The sequence below is a fragment of the Danio rerio genome, chromosome 15 (assembly GCF_049306965.1).
Source record: "Danio rerio strain Tuebingen ecotype United States chromosome 15, GRCz12tu, whole genome shotgun sequence".
NCBI lineage: Eukaryota > Metazoa > Chordata > Actinopteri > Cypriniformes > Danionidae > Danio > Danio rerio.
In genome coordinates, this window is record NC_133190.1 from 19,504,084 (window position 1) to 19,528,217 (window position 24,134).

A 24,134-nucleotide genomic window follows, 5' to 3' on the forward strand; every position below is an offset into this window, starting at 1 on the left:
ATTTGGTTATAAGTGTTTGGTGTTTAAAGATAAATGGTATCATTTTGAATAATTATTTTGCTGTTAAAAAAATAAAGGGATGTAAATTTACATATTTTAAAGAAGTTTTTCTGACAGTCTACACAAAGGATTTTTTTATTAACAATGGTTGAACAATTACAGAAAGGCATATACTTTTAAAATTACACAACACTCAGATAACAATAAATTTACATTCACAATGTTTACATTCACATTAATAATAATAATAATAATAATAATAACCACAACAACAACACAAAATTATATAATTACATAAATACAATTAAAAGATCTAATAAATGATAAAGAGAAACAAGTATGGAGTACAAATTCTCAAAATATGAATTAAATTGCTTGAGTTTCTTTGCATAGTGTTAAACACAAAAGAATATATTTTGAAGAATGCTGCAATCTGGTAGCCACTGACTTTGTGTTTTTTAATAATGTTTTTGCTGCTATCGATATTATTTTTCTTTTGTGTTCAATAAAAAAGGTAAATCAAATCACATCCCAGGGGGAATTCTGTAATAACATATTAAATATAGGCTACTTAAAAACTAAAATAAACATACAAAAATATCAAAAACATTTGAGGGTGAATAATCTAAACTAAAATAAATAAATAAAAACCAATTAAAATTGAATTAAAAAAGATCACAATCTGAATCATCAAATCAACTAATTGAGACATGGAATTACAACAAATAGCCTCATCGACAATGATTAAACAGCAATAAAACGATGCTGATTTTTATTATTATTACTTATTATTAATAATGTTGTTGTTTTTATTAATAATGCTTAAAGAACAAAGTACAGAGCAATACAAATACAAAAAGAAAGAAAGAAAAACTTCTAATGTTCTAATTATTTTAGTATAGCAGGGTAAAATGTTTTTGGTTATTAAATTTGCATCTGAATATGTAAATATTATCATATTATCATAATAACGTAAGCTTCCTTTTCAATTTTTTGTTACAGTTTAAAAATCCCCAAATAACATGTTGGTATTCTAATAAAAAAAAAAAAAAGTTATGACTTTGGAGATCTCGTATAATATTTTCTATGTAAATTGACAATTAAAAAAAAATACACAGCACAGTTTCTGGCTGTAACAAAGCAAATTAACAGTTTTGATCCTATGACTGTCTAAACTTGGAAAGAAAATGTTTGACAGGATAAAATATATGCAGAATTTTAAATGAGATCTCTTTAAATTAGGTTGAAATAAAAAAAATTATGAACAAATCTTTTTACAGTTTAAACCTCTGATGAACCCAGGCCAATGAGAGATTATGTAGGGTTTACTGACTAACGTTATAAGTGATATTATTGTTGTTGTTGAAAAGTCTCTCATTCATGACGTATTTATATTTGGACTGATTCATTACAAGCGAACTGATCAAAAGAACCGACTCGCGGAAATTCGTACTTCGTAGCTTCCAGACCAAAAAAATCTCGCGATACATCAGATTACATACCAGCACATTACAGTGTGCGATAGAGACAGGTAAGATGGCGGCGCAGGAGACTCAAGCAACACAGCAGTCCTCCGTAAGCAACGGAGAGGTAAGAATAACCGAAATGACAGGATGTAGCCGTCGGTTAAACGTGTCAACGAACAGTTTCAGTACAGTCTACGCGTCCACGAGAGTAAATGCGTGCTTCGCTTCTGTTTTAAAGAAGAAAACAAGATTGCCGGTCTGAATCAACGACCCCTTTAATTCAACATGCAGTGGGGGAGAAAGGCTGCCTGAGTCACGGAGGGTCTTTCCGATTGTGTGGCTTATTTTAACCGACAGGTCTATTATTTTGAAAACACAACAAAGCTTAATTTAACTCCATATATATATATCCCTTACAGGCTGTATTTTGAAGACTAGTAAACTACTGCTCGCCTTGACAGCATTTTAGCCATCAACTAGTTTGAACGCACATTTAATGTCCTTATACGTTATAACATGCTGCCTAGATATACAACTAAGTAGGCTCTGAGAAATAGCCTATAATGTAGATGACTGCTTATAAATGTTATTGTTAAATGTGTTATATGCTAATGACTGTATGACTTGATCAGTGTTAGCACGTAAGCTAACTAGCTGCTTAGCTCTCCTGTTAGCTTCACATGTCAAAGCAGTTTAAAGATGGCAGTATTGTGCAATCCCGATTATTAATCTTCTAGTTAACGTAGACCCTATCGTGACACAATAGCACGTGTCTTTGTATGGATGGAGGAACTGTGGTGGTAGTGACTGCTTTAGTAATGATTATAGCATATTGTGTGTAGTCAGCTACTTGGGTAATAGGTTTAAGTCAGAGATGGTCAGATTTGATCCTGGAGATCTGCTTTCATGGAGAATTTTAATGTATTATCTTTTTTTTTCTTTTCTTGAGAACATCAGGACTTTGGTTTTCTGGTTTTATACCAGAGTTGGATCTAAACTCTCAGGATGACAGATCAGGACTTAAAACTTGCATTTAGCTGCTGGGATTATGTTAGTGAGGTTAGCTTTGCCTGTCTTGATGAATAACCCAGTGGTTACTGATTACACAGGTTATAAAGGTCATGAATGTGTTATGACTTATAAACCTACTCTGGTTCACTAACACTTTTTTCCAACACAATGTGGGCTGCCAAATGTAAACAGATGACAGTTTCTCAGTAGTTTTGTAGATTTCTTGTTAAGCTCGGTGATTTTATAGAAAACTGGTTTGATGTAATTATTTAATTTGAAATTGTGTGATTATTATTTTTATTTTTTTTACATTCATGTCTTGTTTGTTGTCTAATCAAGTTGGAGTGACTGTTAATGCTTTGCTGTAAAATATGATGACTGAAGAAGTAGTGGTAGGTTATTCGGGATGCGGTGGGTTTCTTAGGTTATTAAAGGTGTTTTCTGTCATTATTTGTTTAGCCTGCATGTGTAAGCTGCATGAGTAATCATTAAAACATTGAGATCTCAACAACCATGCAGCATAATTTATAATCGGTGTTGGTTTGCATGTGTTTATTAGTCCGTCCAATCGCTGCTTTCAAATCTGCATTTGAAACATGCAAAGAGCGAAAAAGAGATTAAGGCTTTAAATAATACAGAAGTATTGGGAGGACAGTTTATAATTTAGTTTATGGTAAAGATTAAAATCACCTTCTTATGCATTTAACTTGACGCTCAAAAATGAAGGTTGTAGGCAGCTTTACTTGACCAAAAACTAGCATATCAAAAATATGCCACTGAATAATTTTTCAAAAATGACACATTTGTCAATGAAACATGCATTTAATGAGTGAATAACTGAATTATTTATTGAAAATAAGACTATAAGTAAAAATGGGTTGGATGAATTATAATGTTAGATTTGCACATTTAGCATTATCAGCAACAGTATTAGTAACAGTGAATTTTTCACAGAATTTTATACAACAAAATTTTTATTCAGCCGATTATTTCTTCATTTTATTTTTAATAAAATCACAGGTACTAAGTTCTGTTTGTTAAAACCAAAAGTTTATTGCAGTACTGTTTTTGTGATGAATAGAAAGCAAATTACATTTGTCTTTTCTCCTTTTTGGCTGATCCAAAAAATGGTCCGATCTGTGACTAAAAAAACCATAGTGTGATCCGAATTGTGAGATTTTGGGTCCATTACACCACTAATTTACATCTATGATACATCTATGAAGTGTACCTATTAACCATGTCAACAGAAAACTACAATGCACTTTGATTTGGCTGCATATTTAGAACAATAGTGGTCTCATGACAGAGCCTTCGGGGGGGACCCCATATTTAGAATCAGTGTTGGCAGTGGTTAGCTGACCATCTGACCCTGCATGAGGTCTATTAGTAAGTCATTCCAGGAAACATTGATAGAGAGTTTTAAGTTGAATAAATACTCTACACAAGTGTCTAAATGCAAATGTTAATAGCAACCAAGTCTTTACTTTGCTTATTACATTTATATCACAACTTCTAAAAGTGTTGTTTTTATGTTTTTATTCTGTATGTTTCTGGCATTATGTTGAGGTACAATCATTGGACTTGGTGACAGGCCTTTTGGGACCTGTTGTTATCTCAAAGCTGTTAGCTCTAGTCTCCAGACATCTGGATTGTAACCGGAATCATTTGTAAATCAGATTCCCATCTTCTGTCTCCATTTATTTGACCTAAATCCAGTCAGAAGCAATTCTATGCTCACCCTGCAGTTAAAAAGATTTAAAGTTAATATTTACCCAGTAGTGTCATATCCAAATCATTTTCTCTGAACAATTGTTTTTTAGTTTTTTTTTAGTTTAGTTGTTTAGTGGATCAACAGCAAATGATGGGAATACAAAGGTACATGAAAGGTGCAGTAGTTGCTTTATGGACTTGAAATTATATTTATGGAAGTGATTTCTTTGTGTCCACGTTGTTTGAAACTGGTCATATTTTGTTTTCTTTAGAGACAATGGCAGACTGATTTAAGCTTTATCAGCCTCTTTTTTTCTTGAATCAGTCTGAAAAAGTATGAGCTTTTTATGAGCTTTTTCTTTTCAGAATTGTCAGGAAGCACCAGTTGGACTGTACCTACATATTACAATGTAAAAAAAATGCTGGATTCCACAATATTCCTTCATGTTGTCTCAACACAAATTAAATAAGTTAACTAAATCGTTTTTACAAATTTAAGTGGACTGAACATGAAACAATTACAGTCTTCACAAAGAAGTAAGAATCCTATTGGTTCAACTCATATTAATTAGTAGTTAAAAACAAGCGGGTATGTGTGTGGGTTTTGTGGTATAGGAAAGATCAGTTTTGTTTTTTTAAATATGTCGATTATCAGTAATCATTAACTTAGTACTGGATTGTAGTTGAGCTTTGGATTGTAGTTCTGTATGTCAGACAGAGTTATAGTAAATAATAATATGAATTGTTTAAATTAAAGAGATAATGCAATATTTGTTCTTTTCAATATTGTGTTGTCAATTATTTAACTGAAAGGTGTTTCAAAGTATAAATGAATAAATACAAAAATAATAAATAATCTGAATTTTATTATTTGGAGATTTTTGTTTTAAAACAAATGTGGTTAAAGGCGCAAAAATAAAAAACTACTTTTGTGATCTGGGTCTGATCTTATAGTGTACAATGTAGGGCTGCACGATTAATTGAAGGTGATTGTTTTGCACATTTTTACTGTAAACAGTAGTGAATCTCCAGGGGCCTCATGTATCAACATTGCGTACGCACAAAAACTTTGCATACGCCAGGTTTCACGCTCAGAATTGCTCACGTTTGGATGTACTAACGATGAACTGAACGTGAAAATGTGCGCAGCTCCACGCTAGCTATATTACATTTTTTGTGCGTGTCTGTTTTATTTCCATTGGCGACTCCTAGAGGCAGTTGTGTTAAATTGCACTCTACAAAGTGTCTTTGACCCTTGCTATGGCAGCTGTATGAGACAGGTTCATCTAGCAGGTATATAAGATTTCCATACCATACAGTTGACCAGCCAAACATTAAAACACAATTTGCAGCGGTCGCCTGTTTTCCCATTGTAATGGGAACGATCTACTGCATGCACATTGCTATAAAGGCACCACCTGAAGATGAATTTGCATGCGTGAATCGGAAACATTTCCATTCAATAAATGTGCGAATAAAATATAATGCACAGACTTATTAATGATTCCTACTTGTCTTTCTCGTGATAAATAGTTGGCAAAATCTGATATGTAGCGGGGGAAAAAAGAAGAAAGAGTTCATCAGACGCTGGATTCGAGAGTTCATGCTCGTACGTGTCAAAACATGTTAACATGCGTTTTACGAGCTGCGCCACTGAGACTGTTAAGGGTACTACAACATGTTAACCGCATCAGCTAAACTCTCCCACTCTATTTTTTTTCTTTTGTTGTTAATTCCGGAGGACAAACTTGCAAATAACACCGTTTTCCTCCAGTCTACCTCCGAAAGCAGCACCTTCAATTCACATTCTGTTCAAAGTTTCTCTTTTTGCTTGCTTTTGCCATTGCTTTTTCGTTTGGGTTTTGCCAAAGTAGAGTCATTAGCATATTCATATGGGGGAGGAGGCAGGGAGGGGTTTTGTGCTCGTGCATGTTGCGCTCAGTTTCACGTTCATTCCGATGTACAAAAGAATATGCGTGGGATTTGGCACAAAGCTGTAAATCTGCGTACGCAGAAAAAAATTCAGATGTATGAAACACTGCGTACGCACATTTACAGCTTTGTGCGTACGTAATGTTTTAGTATGATTTCCACGCAAGTCTTTGTACATGAGGCCCCAGCAGTTTTAGTTAGAGCAACATTTACTACACAGGTTTGTATTTCACTTACAAGCTACACAGCAACACATTCATTATCGTAGATGGTTAATTTGTGTGATTATGAAATTAAAGATAATGACTGTGTAGCTTCTCTGTAAACTATGGCTTTGTTGCTGCTACATCTAAAAGCATGTGAAAATGCCACATTTCAGACATTTTTACTTCACGCTCGCTTCATAACTTAAGTCAAGTGTTTAAGTCTTTCTGTGAGAATATTCCATATTTATGTGTTTATTAATCAGTGTAAGCAGTTAAATCTAGCAACCACCATAGGGATTTCATGTAGTCTTCATGAGTATTTGGAGTTTCATGTGAGAGCTTTCTGGGCTTTGAAGGAGATTTACTACTGATCTTCCGTGAAAAGATGTTCATAAAAACCACAGCATTTGCTTAATTGCAGTTGCAATTTCTTTCCATTTTGTTGTGCTGCCCTTGTACAATGTGTACTAAACATTTTGCATGTATATTTAATTGTTTATCACTAAATGTTTTGTGCAGGTGAGCAGTAATGGGGCAGCTGCCTCTGGTCAGGTAGCTCAGACAGGTGCAACTGCACAGGACCCCCAACAACAGCAACAACAACAGCCCAGTGCCTGGCAGGTGATTAAAGGTGTCCTCTTTAGGTGAGTTCAGATCTTGCAAATTTAAATTATGTGTAACTCATAACTATTTTCCCCCTGTTGTTCTCACTTTAAAGCTATAGTATGTAACTCACATCAAATCACTCAAATCATTTATATTGTCACATCATCAGCAGCATGTTTACTACGAGGAGTAAAAACGCTTAGGTGCTGACAGTGCAAACTGTAACTCGCTCTCTAGCAGTTAATAAAACAACAATTCATGTCTTTTTAAGTACTACTGTTTATTAAGTTGTAGGGATGAATTGAACACAGGTTCATAGCTACTCCACAGTATGGATTGAGCCAACAGATCTAAAATAATTTGAATATTAATACTTATTTTATTATTTTTGAATGTAAATTTTGTAGCCTTTTAGTGGTTTGTTGTGGGTTTGTTGTGATTTTAGAAAGTATATGCTAACATTTTAGATTATTAATGGTGATTGAGCTGTGTTTGCCGTTGGATTTCAGTACAGTTAAATGGTTTTATTTGGTAATATTTATGCAAAATCAGTGTTCTAAGAGTCTCACATCACATGTCATGTGCTGAAGTGGAACATTGGAACGCAAAACTGAAAAAGCTTTCAAAAAAAAAACTGAAAAAGTTTCAAAGTTGTGATCTGTTATATGGATTTTTTAGGGTTTCTATGAGATGTATCAGATTCTTAATTTTTGCACATAGAATCATAATGGAAGGATACTGTGGTGTTTACTTTTGTGACAGTTTTAGTCACTTAGCATGATTAGCCAAATGCATGATTTTCAGAAGTATGTGCATAGACTCTTTAAAATGCATCCAGGAGATTTAAATTTTCTGCATGTTCTTCTGTAGATGCATCAGCATTATATTTAACATTATTTTATATTAAACTGTGATTAGTTGTTTTACGTGTGTCATTCAGACAACTTCTGTGCTGTTGTTGGCAAATGAAAGATCCTGCTAAAGAGTCCAGACCATCTGCCATGAGTCTGAAGCTCTGGCTGTGCTCAACTTTTGATTTTAATGACATCTCTGGCATTGCTGTGTTATGAAAATTGGGTTACCGGGTTTACTGGTATTGCCAGATATGATCATGATACTGTAACAACCCCAGTGTGAGTCCTGAGGGCTGCATTACTCGATGGACATCCCCTGAGGGGAAAACAACTAAACTCCAGAGCTGTTCTGACTGCTCTAATTGATGTCACGGGATTTGCATTCCTAATATTTCACACTTACGCAATATTTAAAGTGTATTGTCACAGTTACAGCATTTACCTTCTCCAGAGGTGTTTCTCAAAAATTGACTTTACTCTTATTTAAAGGGGCTGAAATAATATTAATATATATATTTTTTTTACTCTCACGTTATAGCTGATAGTTTAAAATAGCAATGTTGCATCATGAGATCTGGGAATACTCTTCTTAAACATCATAGGACTGACGTCTAAAGTTAACCCCCTCATGTTTTTACCCAGGATTTTTATCATCTGGGCTATTAGCAGCTGGTTTCGCAGAGGTCCATCAACCCCAGATCCCAACACTCCTGCTGGAGCTCCGCGAGTGCCCAGCCGAAACCTCTTCCCTAAGGACACTCTTATGGTATTCGTAGCTTTTCATGTATAACAACATAAGCAGAATATATAATCAAGCACATAATGAAATTCAAAGTAGGTTCATGTTTGATAACCATCACCTGTCTGTTTACAGGATTTATATGTGTATATCTCAGAGAGCGAGATATTTACAGATTTTAACAATACAGAAGAACTGTTCTGGTACCAGCAAGATCTGGTTTATGGAGAGTGGACCACAGGGGACTCGGGAGATGGCTGCTATGAATATTACAAAGAGCTGGACCTCTCTGAGGTGAGACATGTTTGCTTGCTGTGAATGTGATGGGTCTGAGACATGCACAGTTTGAAAATGTATGAAGGCGTGTAATTGACTATTTATAACCACTTTGCACGGCGGTATTGTTTTGGTGCTTTTCAGTACATGTGCCTACTAAGCTTTGACGCACACTAGAACATGGTAAAACACAAGTATGTTAATAGCTTCACAACTCTTTTAGCATTTAATAAGATGTATCACTTTAAAAATCTAAAGATTTTCCATTTTTACCTTTTTAAAAACTTTTAATAGTGAACAAATAAAACTTAATTTAAAAAGACTGGCATATCTTTAAAAAGATGTCTCTCTGCTGTCTTATGAAATAAACTCTCAATGACATTTTTACCAAAGTGTCACTGAGAAGAATTTTAGAATGATCATGTATTAACGCTAAAGATTGTATTTAATTTATGTTGTCATTTGTTTGTTGTTTATAATTGTATATTTATTAATGAAATGTTCTTGCCATTAAAATAGCCTTTGTTGCTGACATGGCACTAAATAAAAAAATTAATGATCTCTCCGCTGCCTTAAAATACATGTATAGTGATCAAGGGTTTCGCAACAAATCTTTTTAGATCTTGATGATTCAGTGCTCAGCATAAAGAAGTACACCCCTCACAAATCTTATTTTTTTTAATTCATATTTTAATTGGAAGCTATACAATATTCGATTTGTGCATATACATTAGATTAGTCAGTATTGAAGCCAAATCTGGAGCTTATCTAACAAAACAACTTACGATAACGTTCCAAAAACTAGTACAGCCAAATTTATATGTTAAAGAAAAATATTAAATACAAATGTAAAAAAAAGAGAAAAAATCAAGAGACGCAAGAAAATAAAAAAATGTAGTTGAACTTTTGTAGGTTGTAATTTTTTTGCAATATTTTGCTTGAATTTAATTGTATTATCTTCAATTTCCAAATGTTTTGTGACTAAAATATGTTTTTTTTAAATATATATGTTTAATAAACCTATTTTGTTTAAATGCACCAAAAACATTGCCTAAATTTACTGAGAAATGTATAAAAATATTCATTTTCAAAATGGTGTGTACTACATTATGCTGAGCACTGTATATCTAAAATGCATTATATGGTCATGTCCACCCAAATATACATGTGTTTTATTTGAACCCTTGTGTTGACTACCTATGCCTTTAATAAACAGTCTACCTTTGTTTGTTCATGCAGAGTGTGAAGCAGAATGGCTCAATATACATGCACATTTACTTCACCAAGAGTGGCTTCCACCCAGACCCCAAACGCAAGGGCCAGTACCGCAGACTATCCACAGTCCATGCCACTCGAAGTGAGTTTGTTTAGTTTTTTTTGTTTCGTTCACAGTCTCTCACCACTGGTACATTTGTGTTTCTCATGTTCACACATTTGCCTGTGTCAGCAGGCCTGTAATAACAAATTACCAGTGCATGGATGAACCCGCTTAAAAGCCTAAAGCCTGTTTTCACACACTTCCTTTTCAACAGTGCTCAATAAGTACAAGAGGAGGAAGTTCCTCAAGACCAAAAACCTATTGACAGGAGAAACTGAAGCTGATCCAGAAATGATCAAGGTAAGTATTAGAATGTATATTTATCAAGTTGGATAGAACAGAATATATAAACAGCTTATATCAGATGCCAAATTGGTCACTCTTGGTTGACTCATTTCTATTTGTTTATTAATGATGCAACCAACATGTAATTACTGTCAAGCTGCTCTTCCCATAAAACATATTTCATTAGAATGTGAAAGTATTGTTAGACATTATTTTAATCGAACGTGCAGATAAAGCAGCTAAGGAAGCCCTAACAGTTTTAAATAACAGACTGTAAAATTCCTGTGTCTGATGTTAAACCTGTTTTAAATCTGTATATTAATGAATAATGGCGAATGGGATGAATGTAGGAATAACAAATTGTATAAAGTGAATCCATTTGTAAATGTAACCGTTTTGAAAATAGACATGACCAGGTTGTACATACAAGATTTCGAATCGGACACTCAACTTGTACATGCACATTTATTGAAAGGTGTAGGGACCAATTTGTGACTTGTGCAAGAATATTTAACATTTTAACATAATGTGTATTTTAAATGATATTAGAGAACGTTTTTATTGTGGAGATATTTTAAATGAAATGTTTAAAAAGGTGTCTTCTGGAGCAATTTTAGAGTATGTATCTTTAATTAAACTAAAAGACTGTATATGACTGTATATTTTCAGTGTTGTTGTTACTTGTATGTTTTTTTTGTAGATTTTTTTTTTTAATACAATGTATGTTTGTTAAGAAACTTGTATGATTGTATTTTATATTTAGCATATGTTTTGCCATGAATTTAGCCAATGCTGCTAATATGGCATTAAAACACAAATAAATAAATAAATTAGACAATATTTTGGATGTTTTAAAAAAGGCATCACCAGGAAGAATTTAAGTTATTTATCAAATATTGAATTGAAAAATCATATTTAATATTTTAATTTACTTTTTGTGGTTTATTTATTTCTATTTATATATTTGTTTGTGTATCATCTCTTATTGAAATATGAAGTTGTTCTTATCATGTAATGTTTTGATGTGTATTGATCTTGCCAATAAATAGCCATAACTTACAGATGTGGCAATAAATAAATAAACAAACAATCAAACAATATAAACGGCCACTAAAACCAGCTACATTCAGACTATATCATAGTTATGGGATGTATTGATAAAAAAGTGCAGGAAAACAAAGTATTTATACATTGCTGTGCTAAAACAGCACAATTGTAGGCAGCACAATTGTAGAATTGTAGGCTTTCATTCTTTTCAACTTTTCATTTACTTGCTTTGCCAATCGCTCGTAAGAAGTGCAACAGGAGTTTGTTAATTCAATATCACTTCTGCAAAAATAATGTACAGCGTAATGGAAATAAGAGGGAAAAGTCTTGATTAAAGGAGAGTGCATGTGGTCATGAGACACATTTGAACATGTTAATACCAATTAGAAATGATTGCAGATCACCAATTGTGAGCAAAACAGTTTTGATTTGATATTCACTGTTGTCTTGTTTCATCTTGGGATTGACTTCTCTATAAAATATATTTATATACATGATGTGCAGTTTCTAAAGTTTTGCTTTGTGTGTTCTCACAACTTCTCAGAGAGCTGAGAGTCATGGCCCTGTTGAGATCATTTCCCATTGGCATCCCAATCTCACTATTAACATGGTAGATGATCACACGGCTTGGGTGAAAGGCTCTGTGCCCCCTCCCCTTGACCAGCGTAAGTGGTATTTTTTTTTTTTTTTTTTTTTTTTTTTTTTAACTGAAGGGACCCAGCTGATAAATTGATCTAGAATTGCCTGTAGTTAACCACAGCACTTTTGTTCTTCTCAGATGTGAAGTTTGATGCAGTGAGTGGAGACTACTATCCCATTGTTTACTTCAACGACTACTGGAACCTGCAGAAGGACTATTACCCCATAAATGACACCCTGCTAAACCTGCCCCTTCGTCTCACATACTGCCCCCTGTCCTTGTGGCGCTGGCAGTTGTATGCGGCCCAGAGTGCCCGCTCTCCCTGGAACTTCCTGGGCGAGGACACTTATGAGCAGTCAGACGAGGACCAAGATTCTGTTAAGGTGAGTTCTGAGCTCAAGAAAATATCTCTGTTAGCTCTGTGCAAGTGTTATTGTCTACAATATCAATTGTTATATGTCCAAAACATGCAAATAGTCCTTGCTGCAGCCTGTAAGGCTGCGTTCAAAATCATATACTTCCATACTATATAGAACATACTTTTTTAACAGTCGTGTAGTAAATTCAAATGTAGTACATACTCGAGTAGTGTCCATTACTTTAGTCCAGTGTTTCCCAACTCTGTTCCTGGAGGCACACCAACAGTACATGTTTTGGATGTCTCCCTCATCTGACCCATTCAGGTTTTAGAGTTTCTTCTAATGTTCCGATGAGTTGGTTCAGGTGTGTTTGATTAGGCAGATGTTGAACTTGTGTAGAGGGTGATATGGTGGTTTAGTGGGTACCCTCGCAGCAAGAAGGTCACAGGTTCATTTCTGTGTGGTGTTTACATGTTCTCCCCATGTTCGCATGGGTTTCCTCCGGGTGCTCCGGTTTCACCCACAGTCCAAAGACATATGCTATAGGTAAATTGGGTAAACAAAGTTGGTCGTAGTGTATGAGTGTGTGTGTGAATGTGAGAGTTTGTGGGTGATTTTCAGTACTGGGTTGCGGCTGGAAAGACATTCACTGTGTAAAACATATGCTGGAATAGTTGGGTGTTCATTCCACTGTGGTGACCTCTGAAATGGGGACTAAGCTGAAAGAAAATAAATGAAAATGTGTACTGTTGGTGTGCCTACAGGAACAGGGTTTGGAAACCATGCTTTAGTCTGTAAACGTATTCTCTGATTCACACTCCGGAGCTGAAGGTTGCGGTAATGCACCAAAATATTGGGTGCCAACCACCTTAAAAATACAAGAAGAAAAAGATGATGACATCCATTACGTAGTTGACATTGTAACCAGAATACTTTCTGTGATGGTTGGGTTTGGGGTAGGTGTAGACTGTAATAACACGCTGTAATGTGTAATTTAATAAATAATACAAATAATTTTCATTTCTAGCGACAACCGCTCACGCATGCTCGTCGATGTTATAGACGTTTTACATGCATTCATTCATAAAAATCAAAAACAACAAGGCAGTCGCTATGCATGCGTGCTAACATGTATGTGACATTGACATATGTTTTGTCACTGTGCTACCTGCTACAGTGAGGGCTGTCTCGTAACATGTTTAAAAGTATTTACTGTTTGATGAAACCTGGTAAAATGCAGTTAGAAATACCCTATAGTTCAAGTAAAAAATACAAAAAAAGTCATTTTTTTTTTTATACAGTTAAGCAAGAGTGGCGTTTTCAGCACTGTCCACACTCAAGTATGATCACAGATTTGATGCCGATTTGAAATGGCAGTTAAGTAAATACAATAAGTAGGGGTGTAACGATACACCAAAGGCACGGTTCGGTTCACGGTTTTGGAGCCACGGTTCGGTTCGGTTCGGTTTCTGTTTGCTGTGGGGTTAGGGTTGATGTCATGTTAACAGCAATGCTAAGGGACAATTTACTTAATAACAAGAACATCTTAACTTTTTCTTTATTAACTTTGTCATCACAGTTTTGGTACAGTCAGGATACCCGAGTAAACAACTAGTATTAAATAAATACCTCCAATACAGACTAGTCAGAAAAAAACTCTTTAGTGCAGCCATCTTAACTAAGTAAACTAAAATTAAATAAATAACTGCAGTGTAGACTAGTGAAAGATCTTCTTCAAAAACACCATAATATCCACATTCTCCGATGAGAGGCTTGATCGCTGTGCTGACACAGACGCTCATTTTTGATTATCTATGGTTTCAGTTAGATAGATAGGTTTTCGTTTAAATTAATGAAAAATATACATAATGTGTATTTAATACATATAATACATATAAAATGTATATTTATTTATGTTATTTATTTATGTATATTTATTTATGTTATTTATGTATATAATACATAAAAATATATATAATGTGTTTGTAAAGTGTCTTTACATGACATATTCACCAGTAAAATACATTGCAGTTGTGTCTGAAACTAATGTTAGGGTTGTAGCCGACTGTATGTTTGCCTTCCGATCTCTCGCTCTTTCTCTCCCGCTCCTTCCATGCCGGTCATTTATGTAGGTCCGCCTTCATGACAGCTGATGCCTGTCATTTCTGTAGGTCCGCCTTTTTGACAGCTGATTGGTCAGGAGACCGATCTATCATCATTTAGCGACGTAGCGCGGGAACATCATTTGGCGACGCAACGCGGGAATGTAAAAGCATGTCAGGAAGAGCGGGAGAGAGCGCTTTTTCCTTTGATCTCGTTTTTCGTGTATTTTTCTGACATGATTATGATTTTCGTTGTTTTTGCTTAACTTTCGTTTGGGCAAAATTATTTTGCATTACTTTTGCCCACTTTAAGAAATTTTGTGAGGTTTGTACATTTTTATTTCAATTGATTTGTAAATAATTTTTGGCTCCGCTCCTTCCCGACAATATAGCTTTATCTCTTCAAGTTCACTCTTAGTGTATGGTGGATAGGGAAAATGTCATACGATTTCCATTTTGCAAACACGTAGAAAATGTATTGTTAAAGACATCAGGTAAGAGGTGAAGGTCATCTTTGTTTATTTTATTCAGTATAGGGAAGAATGCGGCGCACGGCACTGAAGACCTTTTTTTTCTTTTCATCAGTTTTAGCGACGTAAGAGGGGTTATTCATGAGTTAGAATTGTTTTGTTATATTTATTTCTTTTATTTGTCTTCACTATCATCCCCTTGCTCGAGTTTAACTAATTTTTGTTTGATACTTTTGTTTGAATTTGCTACTTAATTATATTATTTTTATTAATGTAAATATCTCTTTTTTTTTTGTATATTTGTGCATTATTCTGGTTTCACTTTTGTATATTAAATCACTTTTGTTGGCAGTTCTGTTGCTTACATCCTCACATTGTGAAATTACCACACTTTTTAAATGTTTTTCCTTACAAGTAAGTTTCGTGAAACAGTTAAGACAGACAGGTGTGCGCTTTGTCTACGACACGAATTCTATTCCTGTACTCAACTGGAAAACCAAAATGTTTCCACACAGATGACTGAAATGTGTCTGGGGGATCTGCAATCTCAGTACTATGTGAAGCAGCCATCCTGCGTCCAGTAGTAACGAGTGTGATGCTAATCAAGTCACATGATAATACTAACTGTAGAATATAATATTTAGAACAAAACCTCATCATTACTAAAACAATTTCATCAAATGTGATAATAAAGATGTGTTTAAATTGGTTCAATTAGTTAGACAAGTGACGTCAACCTCAACAATGGGCAGCAGGGGACGTGAGAGTACCGCGATACGTATCGTGGTTGGTGTATCGCAATATTTCGGTTCAGTTTTAATATCGTTACACCCCTAACAATAAGTTAATATTGCACAATATTTTGTTTTATTTTTTCAGTTTTTACAGTGAAATGGATAAAAGCAACACCATGGCAGAAAATGCGTTTCAGAAGAGCAACATCTAATGCTGAGTTCAGACTGCATGATTTTCAAAGTAGTCGTATCACAGATGTTTTCACACTCCATGACTATCTGATTTAGCGTTTTGTTGCTGCTTTGTTTACACTGCAAGATGGATTGACGAAAGTGGGTTTCACACTGCATGACTTTACAATACAAAGAATCAGCGACAACTTTGTCCAAGCTACATCTTACAACCAAAAACATGTAGTATATCTCTTGTTATTGACTACATGACGAGAAAGAAGCCTTTAATGGGGTAGAAAATGTACATATTTGCTCACCTGGGTTTGAAGGGAATTAGCAATTTCTCCTCAACTTTCTTTTTTTGACCCGGTTGTGATATTGCTCACAATACATGTCAAACAGACAGGGGTGCTCCTGCTAAATTTACACTAGTTTTCCTTCTATTTCTTGGGTCCAAATAAACTGAAAAGGAGCACTTTTAACTTCTCGATCGCCGATGTTATTTTCAGTCAAAACTCATTTCACACGGCATGATTTGAATCGCCGATAGCTCCAGATATTCAGCACACCAAATATCTTGCAGGCATCGACGACTCATCTGCGATTCTCTCAGACCACGTCTTTGATAGTTCATACTATGTGATTGTCACTTACATGCACGAGCACCGATTTGCCTTTGATTTCAGGTGTTTGTCTGCGATTTCTCAAAACCTGTTGGCGAGTCAAAATCAGGGCTAAAATCATGCAGTCTGAACTCGGCATAAAATTACATAAAGTGCTTATAAAGTAGTTTCATTGAGACTTTAACCTTAAAGTAGTATTCGATATGCCAGTAGCTACGTTTCCTTCCTCCTATTTTATGTGCATTAAAGAGATGCGCGTAAAATATTAGTTGATGAAAATGCCATAATGTGCATAAGTTTTGAAAATGCGCATAAAAAAACGTGCGCATAACTGAGTAATCTTTTCATTTGATAAAAAAAAGATGCGGATAAACTATGATAAACAGTTTGATATAATAAGTTTTGAATAAAACTATGATAACTATGACGAGAGCTATGCAAGTTCTTTAGAGCGAATGTTTACTAGTGCCGAGTCCCATGAAGGAGCTCAAGATGAAAAGTTTTGTTTTGTGTTTACCTCATGGTTAAAGTTGTTGCACGTCCGCCGGTTCCTGCCTCAACATGAGTGAGTTCGAGCCACTTGTACATTCAGAAAGCGTTCAGAAAAAACAAAATACCAGCGCAGAAACTCGTCACAGAGGAACAAAAACATCTCACTGCCAACTAGCGTTACGGAAGTGTTACTGCAGCGCAACAGAAACAGCGCGCAGAAGTATAAATGCACGACAACGCGCAAGTCATGCGCCATGGGTCAAGCCGATCACTCGATGCAGAAGTATAAACCAGGCTTTACCATTTAAGTATTAGTGTTATTATATTATTAATGACCTCCAGAGCTGTCAAGAGCATCTGCGCTTCGCGCCTGACGCTTTCAAATTCACCGCACATTCAGTACATGTCAGGATTGCCTTATGAGGTGCAAGTCGTTTATTAAATGAAAAAAAGATTCACACAGCTTCTCCTACTGTGATAAATTAAGTTTTTACTTTTGATATTTGGCGCCAGTTAATCAGGAAATGATGATTTTGTTCACTTTGACTCATTGGATGGAAACGCTGCTTTATTCGCACGTCTTTTATACGATAATCCAGTTTTGTGCATAAAGTTAATTTGCATTTTTGGATGGAAACATACAGTAGCTAGTGGTTCCCAACCTTGTTCCTGGAGGCACACAAATAGTCCACATTTAAAACTTTTCCTAATCAAAGACGCCTGAATCAGCTCATCACATCATTAGAAGAGTCTACAAACCAAAAATGAATGGGTCCTCTGAAGGAGACATCCAAAACATGTACTGTTGGTGTGCCTTCAGGAACAGGGTTGGGAAACACTGCATTATGCTACAAATTAGACTCATGAATAGGTGAAATAATGTTAACGGTTCAACAAGCACAGTATTAAATGTCATTTACAAGTCTTTTTGTGTTTATATGCTTGCTTGTTTCTTTTAACAGGTGGCTCTGCTTGAAACCAACCCCTACCTCCTAGGCCTGACCATTGTAGTTTCCATCGTCCACAGCATTTTTGAGTTCCTGGCCTTTAAGAATGGTAAATAAATACTGTTTTGATTATTTGAGTCTTGTGGCTTCTGGGATCTGAGCAGTACCGTCTCATTTTATCTTCTCTGCAGATATCCAGTTCTGGAACAGCCGTCAGTCTCTGGAGGGACTCTCCGTACGCTCCATCATATTCGGAGTGTTCCAGTCTCTTGTAGTGCTGCTTTATATCCTGGACAACGAGACCAACTTTGTGGTCCAGGTCAGCGTATTCATTGGCCTGCTCATCGACTTCTGGAAGATCACCAAAGTCATGGACGTCAGGGTGAGATGAAGCCACTGCCAGACATTTTAGACCGCTTAAATGGCTAGGGCTAAATTGATGTTCATTCTTTTCTTTTCTTTTTTTTTCTAGCTGGACAGAGAGAACAGGATTGCTGGAATTGTCCCAAGATTAGTATTCAAAGACAAGTCCACATATGTGGAGTCTTCAACCAAAATCTATGATGATGTAAGAGTCACTTTTAAGCTGCATTAGAGCAAATTCAGATGAATTCATATTGTTCCATGATTAACATGTTTTTTTTCCCCAGATGGCCTTTAAGTACCTGTCCTGGCTGTTGTACCCTCTGTTTGGATGCTATGCAGTGTATAGCTTATTATATGTGGAACACAAGGGCTGGTACTCGTGGGTGCTCAGTATGCTTTATGGGTTCTTGTTAACCTTTGGTAAGTAGAGCTTCACATCATGTTTGTTATGTCTTCATGCAATTGTGATTACCAAAAGCACGCTCCCAGACTGTGTCCACATCAAATAAGAACTAGATGCCTGAGGAAAACACTGCAAAGGGGAATTCAACTTATTAGCATTTAAGACTCAAATGATTTTCTACAGTGCTGTGAAATAGAATAAGAAAGAGCACTGTATGGTCTTTGTGAAATCCAGTTGTTAGCCCTGGGGATATGATTGCATGTTGAAATATATTCATGTTTAATGGATTTCATAATGAAAGTTACAGAGAAACGTTTTGTCAGATGTGGCTCTTTGGTATGGTTTAAATAGAGTTGCAGACAATTTTCCAAAAAAAATGATATTTAATTTAATTTTTTTATTTCATATATATATATATATATATATATATATATATATATATATATATATATATATATATATATATATATATATATATATATATATATATTTTTTTTTTTTTTTATGTTTTTATTTATATTATTTATTATTTTTATTATTATTGTTTCTTGATTGTTTTGTTTAATTTTTAAATTTGATATATTTTGTAATTACATTTCTTATTAACTTTTATTATTATTATTATTATTATTATTATCAGTTTATATTATTTTATTTTTTTACTTCTTTCATGCATTTCTTGAGAATCAACCCCATGACTGTTCAATGAGCTACAGGACCAATTTTTCGTGATTCTCTTTGATGCCAATAGTAGTTCAGAAATAATATTAGGAAGTCACAAAAAAAATTAATACGTAAATAATTATTACAAAATATTCTGTAAAGAACTTATTGACAATATATTCTCATATGTTATAGATGTTTTGTGAATAACACATTAGCTAATGATTTAATTTACATCCTGTATTGTGCTGTTTTTATGTATATCTCTTTTTTGACTTTTTTGTAGCTTCCTATCATTTGCATGACATTTTTCTGTTGATGTGTTTTCATCAAAAATATATAGTTGAAAAAGAAAATCATCAAAAACATTTCAAGACCCTTGAATCATTTAGCTCCCTAATATACTTGTAACAGATATGTTTTTTCTTTTTGCTTGCAGTCAAAATACCTAAGCACTAGTAATGCATTTAGTGAGCATTCTGACACCACTCATGTTGCTGAAAGAGCATATAAATAGGTGCTGTGTTTTCTTCTCGACAACAAAATAAACATAACAAAAATTACAGTGGTGAAAAAACAGCAGTTTAGAAAGTATCTGATCATAGCATTGTTGAACTGCAGAGCTTTTGCAAACTTTCACATTGTAATCAAGTCACATCATGCTTATTCATACAACCCTGATAAGAAAAACACTTATACAAGTATTATAAATAAAGTATCAGAGTCATATTTAAATAAAATTAATACTTCAGTTTCTATTTCAAAGCCGCTTTTCCAAGTTTTTACTTTTGGCAGAGCCTCAGAGCTACACCTTACCTGCTCTATTATTGTCAAAAAGACCAGTGGTGTTTTGAAGCTGTTTACAAGCCAAAAATATTATCGTAAGATGTTTGATTCTTGACATTCGGCTTGGTCGTATTTTGTTCTGAACAGCTTCATACAAGTTCAAGTCGTTCTTAAACACTGATTTGTTATTTAGTCATCTGTCACAAACCCTAATTGCTTTTTAAACTTTGTTCTTCTGACTCGTGCAACTGTTAAATGTCCGTGTGTTTTTTTGTTTCGTCCAGGTTTCATCACCATGACGCCGCAGCTCTTCATCAACTACAAGATGAAGTCAGTAGCCCATCTTCCCTGGAGGATGCTCACCTACAAGGCTCTGAATACCTTTATAGATGACTTGTTTGCCTTCGTCATCAAGATGCCAATGATGTACAGAATAGGTTGTCTCAGAGATGGTACGTGCATACACCTTTCCCTCTGACATCCTGAATTTTCCAAAATGAATGTTTCAATTATTTGTTACATTGAATAGTATCTTTTAAAGTCTGTGTGAAATCGAAATGTATCGTATTTAGTTTGCTAGTTCACATTGATGTTCTTTAGGTGAACAATTAATGTGAAAATTTGGGTAATCTTTAAGTTAAAATTTGACCATTTGTTTCAACATTCAAAACGCAATATTCATTTCAAACACAATTTTCTTAAACCACATCCCTCTTACTGTTAGTTTGCTACCAGTGAATGATGCACAAAAAGAAAGTCCCACCCTCTACAGCTCTCAGCTGGAAGTACGTCAACATATTGACCTCTGGTTCATGCAGACTTTAAAGGTGCTGTATGTAAGTTTTTGACTCTTGTAAAGCATAAAAATACTAAAATATGTCTGCGGATATTTAAGAAACATGCCAAGTGACCATTCTTGTTTATCTGAAAAACAATGCTAAAGTCCGATATTCTGCTTTGAAAATGTGCTTTCTGTGCTGGAATGTATGTTTTTGTTTTGGTCACTTGCCCAATGCCAGTTTAGTCAATTATATTTTAGCACTCTGGTTGCCTTGGTGGAAAACAGAGCAATTCATTCAGTCAGCAAGGCTTTTAAAGTATGTGCCTGCGACTGAAATGCGACCTCTGGTGGACAGTAACAGCCTCCGAAATGAGACGCAGATTCAGAGTTCCACATGAGGTTATTAATTGGCAAATGATATAAATATCACAAATGTAAACATTATGTGAGCAGGTTATATTGTAACACAAATAACACATTACGTGAAGAGATTAGCAGTGATAAGCAATTTGCTGTTTGCACCAGATGAAACACAACAGAATTTTAAATACAGCCATTCAGAAGCACAGATTTGCACTTACTGCACTCCAACAAAATGGTAAGGTTTATAATCTAATTAATACATATTAAACCTCATTTACATGCTGAATCACTTGTATTTGTTGCAAGTCGTGGTTCTAAAGTTCAATTTCAAACAGTTTATTTTATTTTCAAGATCTGAGGTGAACTATCGTCTGCTGCTTTCAGTAGTATGGCATTAAATGTCATGTAAAATGGCGTTCAAACTCGCATTGTTAGTATTTAACACTGAATAAAGCACATGAGGTGATCTTTGTCTTCTGTTGTTCAGTAGCAAGAAATAGAAGCCGTTTCTAAAATATTAATTTCAGGTGATGGTTAGAATGAAAACTCCTTTTAATGGAGTATAATATTCAACGCTTAATACTTTATTACCTGCAACTCGTTTGTGTTCTGACCAGAATGAAAAGCCACATAAAACAAAACAAAAATACGCTGAATATGTATATGCATATGTATATATGTATTTGCTGAGTTCAGCGGCTAATCAGACGGAATCAGCTGAGGTAAAGTGACGCAACCTAGCTGTCACTCAAGCGGCCACACCCTTACTTATGCAATAGAAAATTCATCCTCTCACAGTTGTCATGAAGGGTAATATTAGCTATATGAACTAAAATCGTTCTTTGTACCAGACTGTAAACACCATTTTCCTACTGTAAAGTTGGTCATTTAACAGTGGGGTAAATAGAAATTTGCTCTATAATGGAGCCAGGACTAGCAGAATTTCGGTGAATTGCAGTTTCAGTTATCTCCACATTTGCTTCACAAGGGATCGCAAGAGGTTGCCGCTTGACTGCACCTTTAAGCATACATACAGTAATGTTAACTGTACTAATGAGCCACAGCCTAGCATGCATCATTCATAAAAACAAAAGAATACTGCTAATATTTTTTAGCTATTTAATTGGACATGTTGTCAATTTTTCCCCCACAGATGTGGTCTTCTTCATCTATCTGTACCAGCGTTGGATTTACAGAGTGGATCCCAACCGTGTGAATGAGTTCGGGACCAGCGGTGTGGACCACAGCAAGGACAGCTCAGCCCAGCCGGCAGCTGGCGAAACACCTGCTGCCATCACAGAAAAACCTGAGGGGGAGAAGAAGAATGATTAACCCCCTTTTAACCCCCCCTCCTCTCCCTTGTCCTCTGGTCTTGTTGAAGGTGCATGATGCATCTTCGAGGCTGAGTTTGTTTAATTGTCAGGGAAGGGAACTGGATTAATGGTATTACGTAAAAGACTGCAGGAAAAAAAAAAGTTCAGTTCAACGATCCTCCGTTGTGTGGGATCCACATGAAAAAAATATATTTAATGTAGAATTCCTAAAATCATTCTTCTTTTTTTCCAATCTCCCATATTTTTGCAGTCCAAGTGAAGTAAAATGTGATGTACTGTATTGTATATTTTTGGGTTGGAAACACTAATAACATGAAGGGTTAGGTGGTCCGAGATTAAATCCCATCGGCTGGAGTGAATAGGGCGATTGCAGTACATATCATTTTGTTTTTTGAAGTACAAGATTAAGGAAAAGAGGACAAACAAAACCTCACTGTTCTCCTGATTCAGTGTACTTATTTTCTGTTCATTCCATGTGTGAAGGGGTACCAGGACGCAGCAGCGTAGAGTAGGACGGAGCTGACCAAACAAACAGTCAATTCCGTGCGAGACGAGAGACTTTCCACGTTTTTAAAACAAGATTTGATGTTGCAGACTTGAACATAAAAATAAAGAAATAACAGCCTTGTAGGTATTAATATATAATTATATATTAATATTATTAATAACTATGGTCATGATTTCTTTTCTTTTTTTCAAAGCCTCTGACTTTTATTTTGTATGTCCTAAAACTGTACAGCCTAACAGCTTGTAAAATGTAATCCTGCTGACGTTAATCTGTCTAGCAATAGCTGAATTGCCAGTCCTCTCACTGAGAACTAGTTTCATTATATTCACACTCCACTGCTGGACCACAGTGTGTCTCCGTGTGTCCGGTTCGGCTGGACTCATGGCACAGTCCAAGAACTTGCGTGGGACGAAATGTCTGGTTTGTCCTATTTTGGTGCCGTAATTCTGAGTTGATTGGGCTTTTATTTTGGTACGTTCCAAAATTTGATCACTCATGTTTATAGTAAAGCTTAAGTACAGTTTAAAGTGGACATTGGAGTTATTTTTGTCTCATGAGTTTTATGTTTGCGTTTGTTTTGCATACTTTTGAAAGGTTTGAGATGAAGCATGACTCATAAATACAGCAAGAGAAATGAGTAAATACTGAAGATTTTAAATAGAAACCACATAATGATTTTGGACAAAATGTGAAACATTTGATTGCTCCATTTGAGGTGCAAATATGCTTATTTTATTTATTTGTTCTGGAAAATATGTTGTGGTTACCAGTGTAAAGACTTAGCTGCTAATTATAATACATCATTTAGTATTTTTATAAAATAATTTTACCATAGTAGCATGACTCTTTGTGAAAACGGTCATATTTAATTATTAAAATATCTCTTAGATTTATTCTAGAGAAACATCAATGGGCAAAAGCAAAGTTTTATTTGGG

At 35.0% G+C, this 24,134-nt stretch overlaps 1 protein-coding gene across 1 annotated transcript; it reads left to right on the forward strand.

The window, feature by feature from the left end:
- Positions 1–1,504: 1,504 nt before the first annotated feature.
- On the forward strand, positions 1,505–23,725 carry clptm1 (CLPTM1 regulator of GABA type A receptor forward trafficking). Its single transcript, NM_001003647.2, has 14 exons — positions 1,505–1,590; positions 6,848–6,972; positions 8,431–8,554; positions 8,663–8,821; positions 10,043–10,160; positions 10,336–10,421; positions 11,998–12,118; positions 12,232–12,476; positions 18,010–18,103; positions 18,186–18,376; positions 18,467–18,562; positions 18,645–18,780; positions 20,497–20,664; positions 22,510–23,725. Exons 1-14 carry the CDS (start codon positions 1,537–1,539, stop codon positions 22,686–22,688), a joined length of 1,896 nt encoding a protein of 631 aa, NP_001003647.2. The 5' UTR covers positions 1,505–1,536; the 3' UTR covers positions 22,689–23,725.
- The last annotated feature ends 409 nt before the right edge of the window (positions 23,726–24,134 follow it).

What these genes read in the sequence shown, in the direction of transcription:
- clptm1 (NM_001003647.2), top strand. Translation starts at nt 1,537, where the DNA reads ATGGCGGCGCAGGAGACTCAAGCAACACAGCAGTCCTCCGTAAGCAAC. An exon ending in CACAGTCCATGCCACTCGAA is followed by an intron (nt 10,161 to 10,335) that starts GTGAGTTTGTTT and finishes CCTTTTCAACAG; the next exon opens with TGCTCAATAAGTACAAGAGG. An exon ending in CTGATCCAGAAATGATCAAG is followed by an intron (nt 10,422 to 11,997) that starts GTAAGTATTAGA and finishes ACAACTTCTCAG; the next exon opens with AGAGCTGAGAGTCATGGCCC.